This window comes from Myxine glutinosa, chromosome 12 (assembly GCF_964187855.1).
Source record: "Myxine glutinosa chromosome 12, kmMyxGlut1.1, whole genome shotgun sequence".
NCBI lineage: Eukaryota > Metazoa > Chordata > Myxini > Myxiniformes > Myxinidae > Myxine > Myxine glutinosa.
Genome location: NC_136272.1, coordinates 42253169 through 42266930, shown reverse-complemented (window position 1 = coordinate 42266930; position 13762 = coordinate 42253169). Strand labels below are relative to the sequence as shown.

Genomic DNA, 13762 nt, shown 5'->3' with positions numbered 1-13762 from the left:
ACGTACAGACGTACAGACAGAGATTACTGGAATTATAGATAGATTCATTTTCTCTGCAATTCTTGGTCCGATTGACACAAAATTTTCACCATAGGAGGGCCTCCTCCTGTAGAATATTTTAGTGAATATTATGACGTCATAGGTCACGTGGTACAGGCGCCATCTTGGAAAAACTTTGCACCTCCATATCTCTGAAACCACTCCATGGAAAAAATTGAGACTTGGCTCATTGTCAAGTACTACCCATGGGGAATTAGATATGTTAATGATGATGTCATCGGTGCCTTCGTTATGACGTCATAATTCGACAAGTCCAAAATTTCATCAGATGAAGGTAAATTTCTTGAGCACAATCTCGGGATAAATTGGTGTAAAAAAAATACCATGATGTCATCGGTCACGTGGTTCGGCCGCCATATTTGTTTTAACACAAAAGCCTTAAAAATAACTGAAAATACATCCTGGCGAGGGTCTGCAATCTCTGATGGCTTTCTTGTTTTTTTAAAAATGTTTTCGTTATTTGGAGCATTCGCTATAAGAAGAAGAAGACGTCTTCTTCATCAATGATCTCTCCGACTCCCTTGAAAATCCTCTCTATCTCTTTGCTGATGACCACTATCTGCCGCTCCATTCCTCATCCCTCAGATCGGCAGTCTGCAGCCTCTTCACTCTCTGCAGACCTGGACAAAATCACAGACTGGTCAAACAAATGGAACATGTCTTTCAATCCTGACAAATCTCACACTCTTACAATATCTCTCCGAAAGGACCGACTGGACAACCCTCCCATCTACTTTCTCAACAATCCTCTCCAAGAAGTTCTGTCACTCAAGCTTTTGGGTCTCACTATCTGCCATGATGTTTCCTGGGAAAACCACATTTCCAAGCTGGCCGACAAAGCCAGTCGCCGACTGGGCATCCTCCTTCGTGCAAAGTCCTTCCTTGGCACAGTGGCACACCTGAGCTCCTCACCACATACAAGGCTTTCATCCGCAGCTTTATGGAGTACTGCTCTTCCCACCACGCTAACTCCCGACTCACATCTTGCTCAACTTGAGGCCGTAGAAACCAAGGCCTTCAAGATTATTGGAATCTCCCATGCTGAAGCTGAGTCCATCACTTTGTCATCGCAGACAGATCAGTGGTCTCTTTGTCTTCTATCACCTCCTTTCTGGTCTTGAACAGTCTGCTCTTTGTCCAACCCCCCCCCCCCCTCCCCGCACTTGCCCCTGGCAGGGCACAAATAGTTCATTATCAACCCCTTTCTGGTGAAACTACCTAGATTCAGGATCGATGCCCATCTCCACTTATTCGTTCCTCCTTTTTCCTGCTTGTGGAACCAACTTCCATATCCTCTTCAGTCTCATTCTTCCCTCCTGGCCTTCAAGACAGCTGTTCACCACCATCTCAGATCATCCTCAATCCAAAAGACATTTTCTACCCCCATTAACACCAACCCAATCCCTCCTCCTTCCAAATTTCCAGTTTTTCCTCCTGAGAGTTTCCTTCTGTATCCATCTTGTGACTAAACTGACATACCTCATTGGTTTTGCTAGTGGGCAAAGTGACTGTGACACCCTACCAGGACTAAAACAACACGTGACAAAGGGTGGATGAGCTCTCTTCGGGAGCCAACGGCCATCCAGTACGGAGATTGGGGTGTCCTAAAAAAAGAATAATAATGAACACCCAATGGGGGTAGGAAAATGGATTTTTCCACCTGGCCTATTTTCCTCCTTCACCGTGGTCCTGTGAAGAGGTTTCCTTGTTTCAGGACTACATTAAGATTCTGCCAGCTTTTCTGCTTTTTTCATTGTAGTCCTTCACTTTTAGTGGTTCTCAGCCTTGTTTAGGGTAAATTTCAATTATAAAAAGAGCTAAACAAATGGTCAGAACTAGCAAAACAAAAATAGAAATCTCCCATCTCATTGTCCACGTGTCTCTGTGTCTGTTCCTTCATCTTTTGGAATAGTCTCTGGGTCCGTTGTCTCGTCCTCCTCACGAGCTGTCCATCATTACTCCAGCCAGGGAGTAATGCATTCGCTCGTGTCCGTGTGTGCGTATGTGTGTTTGTGTGTTTGTGAAGAAGATATCTGGAAAAGTTCTGAACGGATTTGGATGAAAGTTGGTGGGATGATTGCCCTTGGGATAAGGAAGAATTGATTAGTTTTTGGTGAAGCTCAGGATATTATTCCAGATCCAGGATTTTTTTTTGTTTTCCTTTAAAAACCATTTTCTCTGCAATAATTGGACCGATTGAGCAAATTTTCACGATAGGAGGGACTCGGCCTGTAGAATATTTTAATGGTAATTATGACGTCACAGGTCACGTGGTTCGGCCGCCATATTGTTTTGAGTGAAAAACACAAAAATCCAATTTTCTCCAAAACGCCTGAACAGATAGAGGCCAAACTTTGCAGGCAGAATCGCATACCACGACGAACAAAAAAGTCAGTGAGCATGATGTCATGCATCACATGGTTTCAGAGTTATGACGTTTTTGAGCACAAACCTTTGAAACCTAGCTCCTCCCTCATTTGTGATCCAATCGAGGGGAAACTTCACAGATCTGTTCAGCATATCAGTCTACTAAAATGTCCTTTGGGAATTTGCGATAGGTCACGTGGTTTGGCAGATATCGTTAATTAAACACAAATAATAAAAACATTTATATCTCTTGAACCACTTCATTGATCGACGTGAAACTTCATACTGTAGTAGAAGTCATGAAGAGTAACAAGTGTGCAAAATTTGAGGATGATTGGATGTACGGTCTGGAAGCTAGAAGTTGTTATTGCATGAAGAAGTCTTCGACTGTGGACGATTAATTTATTTATTACATGTACAGACTTGCAGGCATCGTTTGACACAAGCTCCTGGGTTAATTTGAACCTCAAATAAAATTATAATTCCAGATTTGTCAATGGCTGAGGTATATTAACAAACGAATAAAACCGATTTGGCAAAATTCCGACTTTTAAAAAAAAGATCGCATATTCACCCAGGGTTGTGAGAGGCTGAAGAAGAAGAAACCTCGCATGGGCTTCCCAGACCAAATAAATAATTCTGGCTCTGCGATTTTCAGGTTTATTACTCCCGCCAAGGAGTAATGCATTCGATCGTGTCCGTCCGTATGTGTGTGTGTGTGTTCGTGAACAAAATATCTGGAAAAGTTCTGAACAGATTTGGATGAAAGTTGGTGGGATGATTGCCCTTGGGATAAGGAAGAATTGATTAGTTTTTGGTGAAGCTCAGGATAATATTCCGGATCCAGGATTTTTTTTTTCTGTTTTACTGCATTTGCAAGTTTTTTTATTCTTAATTTCTTTCTTCTTTTTTTTGCTAATCTATTCTTTTTTTGGCTTTTATTCTTATTCTTAAATGATGTTTTTCTCCTCTAATTCCAAGATATATCAAAATAAATTCTCCGACAGTTAGGGCCGACTTTCTTTTTCATTTATTGTTTTGGGGAGAGGGGATGTTAAACAAAACGTATTATTCCAACTTGACCCACGGCGGGAGTATGCGATCTACTGAGTGGCATTCTAGTTACCTCGTGTACTTACCTTCGATTTCTTCTGCAAATGCCGCTTCCTTCTCAATCTGTTCGCCTGCTCCACCATAGACCTTTGCATAGAAAATACATTTTTTTAATGGCGTAGCCCCACAGGGCAAAGCCGTCTAGAACAGTGTTTGTCCGTCTGTATGGATGTATGTCCCCTCAAACGTATACCAATCAGAGCTGAGGATCTGGTCACATGACAGGGTGATGTGATCACGTCGGTATGGAGCCTGACTCTCCACACACTGCCATTTTGATTTATATGCCGTTCATGCAGAACATATCGAACCTTTCATATATCACAATCGCCATGCTCTACCTTTACATTTTTCATTCAGTGTGAAACACAAACAAACCGATTGTTAAAATGACCAGCAAATATCGAAAGAATCGGCGTTATGTCTCTTCCAACAAAACGGTACGTACCCAACCCTTGCGGGGTATAATCTAGATTACAGTTGATCTTCCCTCAGTTCTGCAAGTAAAACTTACCTCACGGATACCTGGATTCCTCCAAATATCTTTGTTTAATGTTATAAACAGCATTAGGCGACTGTTTAAAAAGCTAATCATGTGTGTTTGTGGTTTATAATCTTTTACAAGCCCGGCTACGCCGCTGTTCGACTTTCGGTCTTGTTTATTTATAGATACAACTTTTTTTTTGGCATATCTTCGACAATAGCAGGTGTTTCGTTTGTATGACTTTTAATACCCGCCCACATACTATTTTAAAGAAAACTGAAAAATATTTTTCATACTCAAGCTCATGGCTTTTTGGACATGGACAGAGCATAATACTGTTGCGGATATGAGGATTGCATTTTTTTGATTGTGTGTATTGTAGTGGTAAATTGTTGTGTAACATTGGTTGGATATGGCCCCTCCTGCCTCCAGAGTTGTGTAAAGGTAAAAAGGGCGTCCCGGTAGTTATTCCATGAAACACCACATTGCAGGACCCGATAAAACCCTTGTTCAGTAGCTTATATCTTATTATGTGTTTTAGAGTAAGGCCTTGTCTTCCATTAAAATAATACTCCATTGCACCGAATCAATTAAGAATAGCTCCCCTTCAATACTTCCATTTCCCAGCCAAACTCTCCATCTGCGGGTAAAGCAGTTCACAAGCGTGGGGTGCACGCCCTCTCCTTTCGCTGCGATAGTGAATATGTGCTCCGTGCTCTGTTTGAACAGGAGGGGCGGGGTCGCCAGGGAGAGGCAAGCCCAGGGCGCGCCACGAAGGGCGGGGCTGTTCAGCCCCATGCCCAAATAAGGAAACAAGCCCGTGGCTCGCCACGAGGGGCGTGCCGTCGGCGCCATGCCCAAATAAGGAGACAAGCCCGTGGGATTACCATACAAGGTCACGAAACAGAGCACGGGGGGAAGGGCGGTACCGAAACCGAAGAGGGCGTGTCAGACCCGCGCTGAAGGTTTGGACAGAAGGGTGTGACGATCGCTGGAACAAGCTACACCAGAGATACGGCAGATGAGTCCAGGTGCGTAAGAGGGTTGGCAGTCCACCGGGAGAGAGTTCAGAATTGCACCGGAGTTGCGTGAGAGATACGAAAAGCCTTTGACAAAGAGCCGCTTCAACCAGCCCTGTTTCAACCAGCCGCGTGAAGCCCTGACGGGGCAGCGAGTGACCCTGCCGGCGTGCGCTGTAAAGCCGAATACAAGGAGCTGCCGGCGTGCGCTGTAAAGCCGAATACAAGGAGCTGCCGGCGTGCGCTGTAAAGCCAAATACAAGGAGCTGCCGGCTCCTCGCTTCCCGCCCGGAGTGGACCTGCTCGCTGTGCCCTGTGATCCCACCTGCTCATCCCTCCAAACGATTCCTACCCTTCCATCCATTTGCGTACGTGAGTTTGTTTTGTTCGTGCTGTCCTGGGTAGGTAATTAAGTCCGTATAAGCTAGTAATTTTCACTGTGTCACCTGCGTTTTCATGTCACCTGTAAATAATCGTGACTGCTCTTTTTGCTTATGTGTGTGTAAATAATAAACCCCGTTACTCTTCTGTACGTCTTCTTCTTCTTCCTCTTTGCATTCGTCGTCTTAGTCTTTTCCCCATTGAATATCTGTGGTGCGATACGGCCAACGTTTGGGTGAATCGGGTTAAGTCGGGGAACAACTGTTCGGTCGTGGAGCCTCCGCTCGGCAAACATACCATCCTTAACCGCGTACCGTAACAATACATTTATTACAATGAAATGATGTCGGCACATTGTATGACTACATCAGCAGATTAGAGCTTCAAACATATTACAGAAGGGAAGATGGAGTCAAGTAGCTGTAGATTGCTACCGAGCATCCAGGTATAAAGCTGTACCTTGCGTATGACTGCTTGTGGAATTGATAGAGTTTGAGCTTCAGCAAATGTCACTTAAAAGTGGCCACCTGCTATTGCTTGGCCATTTTAGAAATGCACAATTAAAAATAATTGTACATAGTAAGATAAGAAAAAAAAGTTATATTTACAAATCCATATAATTTTCCAAAAAGATACGAAAGACAATGATGAAGCAAAATGTTTATACATAGCTTTACGATTGGACAAAAGTCATTTGAACACCGCATTCATGACGAAATAGAATGTATGGGACAAGTCCGTTTGGCGTCCCATCTGCCGGAATTACTTGATGGATGTTAAATATCCTACGGTGTCCTTCGTGAAGAGTAGATGAGCTATCACCAGCACCATGAACAAACTACAAATTCCTGCTCTAGCTTCCTGTGTCAGTGGCGGCCCATCCATGTTTGTAACTATAGCCGTAGAAACTCCTTCTGCAGCACAGACGGTCTGTATAGAGCATGCATGGTTCATAATCTCATGGTCAGTATGAATGAGGCATAGGCCTCCAATGTTCACATATTTAAATGGCACCTTTAATGAAATTCAATAAATTGGAAAGTTCATTCATTGATCCGAACCAACACTCCAATATAAAAAAAATCTCTATAGGACATCAAAATTCTTTACTGAGGAAGAAAACGAAAAAGAAGAAGGATTGTTTGCACAAATATTGAAAAAATATGAAATCAGGAAAAAAAACAACCTTTAGGGTCTCCAATAAAAAGCTATACATTGTGGTCCATGCCTTGAAAATAGAAACCTTAACTCAACATAATAATTACTTGCCATAGTCAGTCCTTTGCATCACCAATGCCATCAGGATTGATAGCAAACATAGCTTCAGATTCTGGCAGGCATGGCGAGTCGTATATCTTGCATATTCTCGTTTCCCCTCGGCCTTTTCGTAAGTACAATCTGCAGGAAAAATATTTGCATAGTCTTGCAGATTATCGATCAATCCACTCTAATGACCACTTGTCCAATTACAATTCTTTCAAATCAACTGCACCAGCAACATTGCCGACATGTACGACAAGCAAAGCCTGTTTGGCTAACTCCACTAACGGCATTACATGGAGGCACGGAAACAAACGTATTACTCCGCGCATAGCGCAAATCATGGGGAAGCAATTTGTTCAATTTGTTCAATTTGTCTGTCAGTCTTTCAATCTGTCTGTGTGTGCGATAGTCTATGATTGAGGAACTTCAATGAAATTTCATATCATGACCACTAGAACACGAAATGGCTTGTTCGCACTTTCAAAAACATGTAGTTTAGCGGAACTTTGGCAAAATTGTACGATGTGTCATCCCGAACACATGCAGCGGAGTAACGCTATGGTGTGTGTGTGTGTGTGTGTGTGTGTCAAAATTTTTAAAAATTATTCCAAACAGGGAAAAATATTTTTAGGGACATCAAAAAGAACAAACATTAGGAAGGAACTAATTTAACATGCTAAATAAGGTGCTGTAAAAGATGGGGTTTCCCAAATGCATCATAGGCAGTACACTTCCAATTCAATGGTTTGTTGTTACTTGTGAAAATCGAAGATTTTTCAAGTATATTATTGGTTGGTCTTTTTTTTTTTTTTTTTTTTTTTTTTGTATACTGAATCGAGGCTCGTGAAAGAGCTGACATTTACTTCACAAACAAATCAACCAGACAAACAAAATATATAAAAAGAGGGAGCAGAAGACAAGAGAATGGGAAGCACACAAACACTTGAGAGCACACAACATTTGAGAGCAGGGAGATGTGTGGGAGGGAGAGGGCTCGGGGGGAGGAGGCGTGGGAAGGGGTGGGAGAAGTATAAAACACAAGGACACCAAGGACTTCCAGGTCAGAAGTTGGTATTTCAAAAAGTGGAATTGGGGTGAAATTATCGGGGATAGAAAAGATCAAGGTTTTGGATGGGGGAAGATAAGAGATGGTGGTGAACAGCTGTTTTAAAGACCTGGAGGGTGGAGTGGGATTGAAGAGAGTGAGGGAGTTTGTTCCAGAGGCGGGAGAAAAGAGGAATGAAGGAGCGAAGGTGAGCAGAGAGTCTTGATTTTGGCAGTTTAACCATAAGAGGGTTGCAGGCAGATCTTGTGCGACCTGTAGGAATATTTGTGGGACAGAGCCCAGAGAGAGCTGGGGGGGGCAAGGCCAGAGAGGAGTCGGTAGAAGACGGAAAGACCACCAACCTGCCTGCGGTGAGTGAGTGAAAGGCCCTTGGAGTTAGCTTCATCGCGGGAGATTCCAATGATTCTGAATGCTTTGCTTTCAACAGCGTGAAGACGAGCTAGGTGTGAGGCAGGAGCACCAGCCCAGAGGGGAGAGCAGTATTCCATTGAGCTGCGGATGAAAGCCTTGTACGTGGTGAGGAGCTCAGGTGTGCCAAGGAAGGACTTCGCACGACGGAGGATGCCCAGTCGGCGACTGGCTTTGGAGGCCAGATTTGAAATGTGGTTTTCCCAGGAAAGATCATGGCAGATAGTGAGACCCAAAAGTTTGAGTGACAGAACTTCTTGGAGAGGATTATTCAGAAAGTAGATGGGAGGGTTGTCCAGTCGGTCTTTTCGGAGAGACATTGTAAGAGTGTGAGATTTGTCAGGATTGAAAGACATGTTCCACTTGTTTGCCCAGTCTGTGATTTTGTCCAGGTCTGCAGAGAGTGAGGAAGCTGCAGACTGTCGATCTGAGGGATGAAGAATGGAGCGACAGAGAGTAGAGTCATCAGCAAAGAGATAGAGAGGATTTTCAAGAGAGTCGGGGAGATCATGTCTTGTGCATTATTCTGTCTGTTTGCCTGTCTGTCTGTATGTATGTCAATCGCCTACAGGTCACAATTTCCAACCGATCTTCACGAAACTTCACCAAATGGTAGAGCTCGTCATAAGCAAGATGCCTATTGTTTTTGGGGTCAAAAGGTCAATAGGTCAACACAGGCCAAAGGTCATCCACTTTGTCAAACTCCGAAATCCTCAATTTTCATCCAATTGACTTGAAATTTGAAGAGGATTTGCATATCTGGTCAGTGAATTAAACCACCAATTATATTTTCGGTCAAAATAGGCCAAACTCCTAAAATCCTCAATTTTCATCTGATTGACGAAATTGTAAGAGAATTTAAATATCTGGTCACTGAATTCAACCACCGTTTATTTTTGAGGTCATCATAGGCCAACAACTTATTTTAGGGATTTCACAAGTGTCGTGCTATCCAAGCTATGCTCGACATCTTTCTTGTTTTGGTCGTTTTATTTTTATTTTTATTTAATTATATATTTTAAACACTATATATCACATTTCCAACAAAACCTTCAATTTAGCAGTACCTTGGCAAAATTGTACACCATCTCTACCATACCAATCTTGATATGGAGCAATATCAAGATTCAGACAAGATGGCGATGCCCAGTGATGCAATGCCGAGTTGACTTCAACCAAATGAAAAAAAATTGTCTGTTAAGTGCATTTTTTCTCAAAGATCATTCCAAAATTGTCAGCTCCTGAGAAGAGTTTGCAGAAGGTTCAGCTCTGGACTGTTCCGTTTGACCCATCAGCTTCATATGGCTGCCATCGTGCCTGTTATTCAAAAGTTCACGAACAAAACTAATATAGATCGTGCTCGGAAACATGCGATTTAGCTTAAAATTTTAAGGAAATCGGGTTAGAGTTGGTGTCATGAGATTTTGGGGCAACATTTTCTTGTGAATGTGAGCACACAGTCTGGTTAAGGCAGTTCTCTGCGTGGATGCAGTTAACTGGTGGCAATTCAATATCTGAATGTAATAGTTAACCAAGATTAGCTTCTTCATCAAAGTAAGATTTCAAAGATGGTGCACGGCTTTGAATGGATTTGATGTGCCTCGCTGTTTGCTTGTAAATGCTTCTGTAAATACATCAGTCTCAAACTATTCTCTGGGGCAATGACAAAACTGAAAAAATACAATTCTATCTGTATGGTCATCAAATAAAAGAAAAACAAAAAAATACGACTCAAAAGTAAAGAGATGCTTCTTAATTCTTGCCATTAATACCTGTTTGTTGAACCATTTGTTGTGACGAGGGAAGCATACCCCTTCCACCTCCAGCAAAATGGAAAGGTTGTTGGATGCTAAATAAATGCAAAGTAAAGATAACAAGAAGAAATGATCAATATTACCTGGTTGTGGACGAGTGAGCCATTATGTTTCCACCGATAGGTTTCTTGGGATCGGCAGAGAACATGGCTGCACCATCAACCTGTGCTACCACTTGGTTGGTGATCACCACAGCGACGCCAAACTACAAATCAGCAGACAAAGCAAGTACTCGAGTAAATAAATGAATGAAAAAAAAAATACATGTTCAAACATTCATTAAAAAAGTCGAATACAGCAACATAAATCCAAGTTATTCACATTTAAGATAAATAATTTGGCCTTCTAAAGATATGATGTACATAAAGTTACATTTAGCATCAAATATGAAACGGGATAGAACTAGAACAGCACTCGGTAGAGCGCATACCTCTGCCAGGCTGAACAGCTCAGCTAAACATCTGAAGATAAGTCACTAAAGGTACCCGCATGTTGCATTTGACGTGAATAGTTTTCTCTTGTCATGATTATTGCATGATCCAAGGGAAAATTCTCCAAATGGCACTGCCAGTTCCAATCCATCAAGACATTATTGACATCAGCGGTTTTCCCTCTGATGTAATGTTTTCCTTTTGTCCATTAGCTTGGACACATCACCATAAAACTGTAATATCTGCTCCTTTTGGTGCTTTACATCGTAAACTGTCGATGTACCAACGCCATAATGCTCCTCAGGCATTTCACCGAAACACCCACGTCATGCCATTTTTTTGCTTGATACTGAGCGATAACTGCTTCCTTTTTGAAGCACCACTGGCTTATCCAGATGTTGTAGGCCTTCTAGACATGATTGTGATACAGGAGGTATGACAAATCCACAATTATGTGCACAAAACTGGAGAGCACAATGAGGTGAAGCCGAATTACACACCACACTTCACTGGTTTGTCTGGTGATTGCGCAACGTCACTTCCGTGGAGATACATTTTTCCCGCTGATTAACTTTTCAGTGGGGCGTTTCACTTTTCAGAAGGCCTGCGAATAACGACTTTTCAGAATTAAAGGATTAAAAAGTTAACAAGAAAGAGCAATCAGAGATTGCAGACCCTCACCAGGATGTGCTTGTTTGGTGTATTTTGTGTGGTGTTTAAAAGCTGCTGTGTTTTTTTTTTTGACAACATTGATTGATGTTCAATCCAATATGGCTGCCGAACCACATGACCGATGTCATCAATTTAATTCTCCCACACAATTTTTGTGTAGATCATGCTCAATAAATTTCAAACTGATCAGATAAAGCGTTCTAGTTTTCTAATTATGATGTCATAATGAAGGCACCGATGACAATCATGAATATATGTTGTCCCCTATGGGGAGTACTTGACAAAGCCATGATTCAATTTTTTCCATGAAGCGGTTTCAGATAATTAGAGGGGCAAATATTTTCGGTTTTCCAAGATGGTGCCCATACCATGTGACATATGACGTCATAATTATGATAAAACGTTCCACTGGAGGAGGCGCTCCTAATATAAGGTGAAAGTTTTGTGTTAATTGGACCAACGGTTGCAGAGAAAAGCATACTCGCGTTCTGTGCGGACAAACAAACAAATGGACTCGGATGCAATACCCTCTCCTCTGGTGAGGGTAAAAATTGTAGGACCATGGGGTTTAAAAATTCGGCCAGTTTGAGTCTTTCTAGTTTTTGGTTGCTGGATAAGTGGTTCCCTGCCTGTATGAGCGTTTCAGACAAAAAGTGCTGTAATAAATTCCCCGATAAATGAACAAGGCAGAAACAGAAATACAGTACCCCAAATACATTTCTTTAGATCCACCACTAATTGTTCGTGAAAGGGAACCTGGAATGCTGATTTTTCCAAACTACAGTACAGAAGTAGGGCCCGTTGAAAAAACATTCCAGGTTCCAGTGAGATCCAGCTCGAGTTTTCACATCAGTCTTTTCTAATTCGGGTTACAGCACTCAGTAAAGGAACATCCATTCCTGTATCCCTATAATGGTTGCTAGTGATGGTCGCAACAATGATAGTATTGTTATAACAACTATTTTCAGCCAGGAGTAGTGAAGGAGATTGGACCAAGAAGACGTGTGCTCGCAAATCAAGAGGTGACGTGAAAGTGCAGCAGAATGTGCTAAGCATCCAGCAACAACTTGAGTTTTGGGGAAAAAATTAGATCACTGTGTTTTCACATCACATAGAGTCTTCATTTTAGTAGCGGATACAAGTGTATTTATTGGGAAGTACAGTCGAAGCTTCTTCTTATTACTCCTTTCTAACAAGTACATGCCTATAAATACAAAATGCTTTATTTTAGAGTACACTGTACAGTATATATTTTTTGTTTATTATGATACAGTACATATATAAAGTACAGTATATAATACTTATGTTTATTGATCCTTTTTGGGGAGGATGAATAAGGCTTCAAAACACGTCATCCTGTTTTTATTTATTCATCCTTTAACGACGGCCATCAACCAGAAATATTGTTTATCCAGAACATCCTTTGGCCTGACCATTCCAGATAAAAGTGGTTTTACTGTATGCATTTCAACCAAATATAAATCATTATTAACTTATCTTATTAGCCCCTTATTATTAGCCCCTTCTCCGCTTTCCTTTGGCGTTCCCCAAGGCTCAGTCCTGGGACCTATCCTCTTTCTTTTGTACACTCAGCCTCTATTTGATCTTGTTGCCAGACATTCAGTTGATCACACAGCTGTACAAAGGAAGCACGATTCAACAAATCGTGCCCACTGTTGAAGTGTTAGAAGGCTGTATTGCCGACGTGAAGGTGTGGATGACCCAAAACAAACTTCAGCTGAACGATGCTAAAACAGTCAATGATTGTAAGATCGCACAGATGTCCTCTACAATGTTCACTTCCTACCACTATTCATGTTGGTGAAACCGATGTAAACTTTGTTTCGTCGGCCAAGAACCTTGGTGTGGTTTTCGACTGTAACATGACATTTTCCAAGCAAGTACTTCAAACTTGCAAATCAGCATACTTTCAGCTGCGAAAGATCGCATCCATTCGCCACTTTCTTGCTGCTCTAACTCTGGTCTGTGCCCTTGTCCTCTCAAGGCTAGACTATTGTAATTCTTTGTATGCTGGCTGCCCTCAGTTTCTCTTGGATAAGTTACAAAAGGTTCAAAACGTTGCCGCTCGACTTGTCTGCAAGGTGAAGAAGTCTGACCATGTTACTCCGCTCCTTGAATCTTTACACTGGCTGCCTGTCTCTGCTCGTGTGCAATACAAAATTTGCACAATATGTTATAAATCATTGTGTGGAACGGGACCTCACTATCTCTCCGATTTGCTCACTCTCTATGAACCTCGGCGACGGCTTCGTTCAAGCGACGACTATGACCTTGGAGCCACCAGCACCAAGTCGTTTGGTGAGAAATCCTTTTCCTTTGCTGCACCTCTGCTCTGGAATGACTTGCCTTCCTCTGTTCGACATGTTGACACTTCCTGCCTTTAAAACCTCCCTCAAAATCTATCTGTTTCACAAGTTTTTCAAAGTCTAAGTCCCGTTTTCCCTTTGGTTTGAGGTGGGACAGAGATCGAGAGTATGTCTGTGTACGTGTGCGGGGGAGGGAGGGGGAGGAGGAGGGGAGAGTACACATCTGTGGGTTTTGAATGGGGAGGGAGAGGAATAGGGCAAGAGTGAAGGTGTGTCGGTGTGTCTGTGTGTGTGTATGTTTGTGTATGTGTGTGTATGTGTGTGCGGTGTGTGTGCATTCGCATGATAATGTAAAGC

The 13762-nt window shown here is 42.2% G+C and overlaps 1 protein-coding gene across 4 annotated transcripts in view; it reads right to left on the bottom strand.

The window, feature by feature from the left end:
* Window positions 1-5735: 5735 nt before the first annotated feature.
* RAD51 (RAD51 recombinase) overlaps window positions 5736-13762 on the bottom strand; it is a 75944-nt gene continuing 67917 nt past the window's right edge. For 2 of the 4 annotated variants that reach the window (XM_068132736.2, XM_078766305.1), the window contains exons 10-12: window positions 10059-10180; window positions 6694-6822; window positions 5736-6338 (exon numbers count right to left, since the gene is read on the bottom strand). In XM_068132736.2, coding sequence (XP_067988837.1) covers window positions 6699-6822; window positions 10059-10180 — 246 coding nt within the window. In that variant the 3' untranslated portion in view covers window positions 5736-6338; window positions 6694-6698. Of the gene's footprint in view, window positions 6355-6693; window positions 6823-10058; window positions 10181-13762 lie in introns of all 4 variants that reach the window. The other 2 variants (XM_068132734.2, XM_068132735.2) reach the window with 1 other exon arrangement.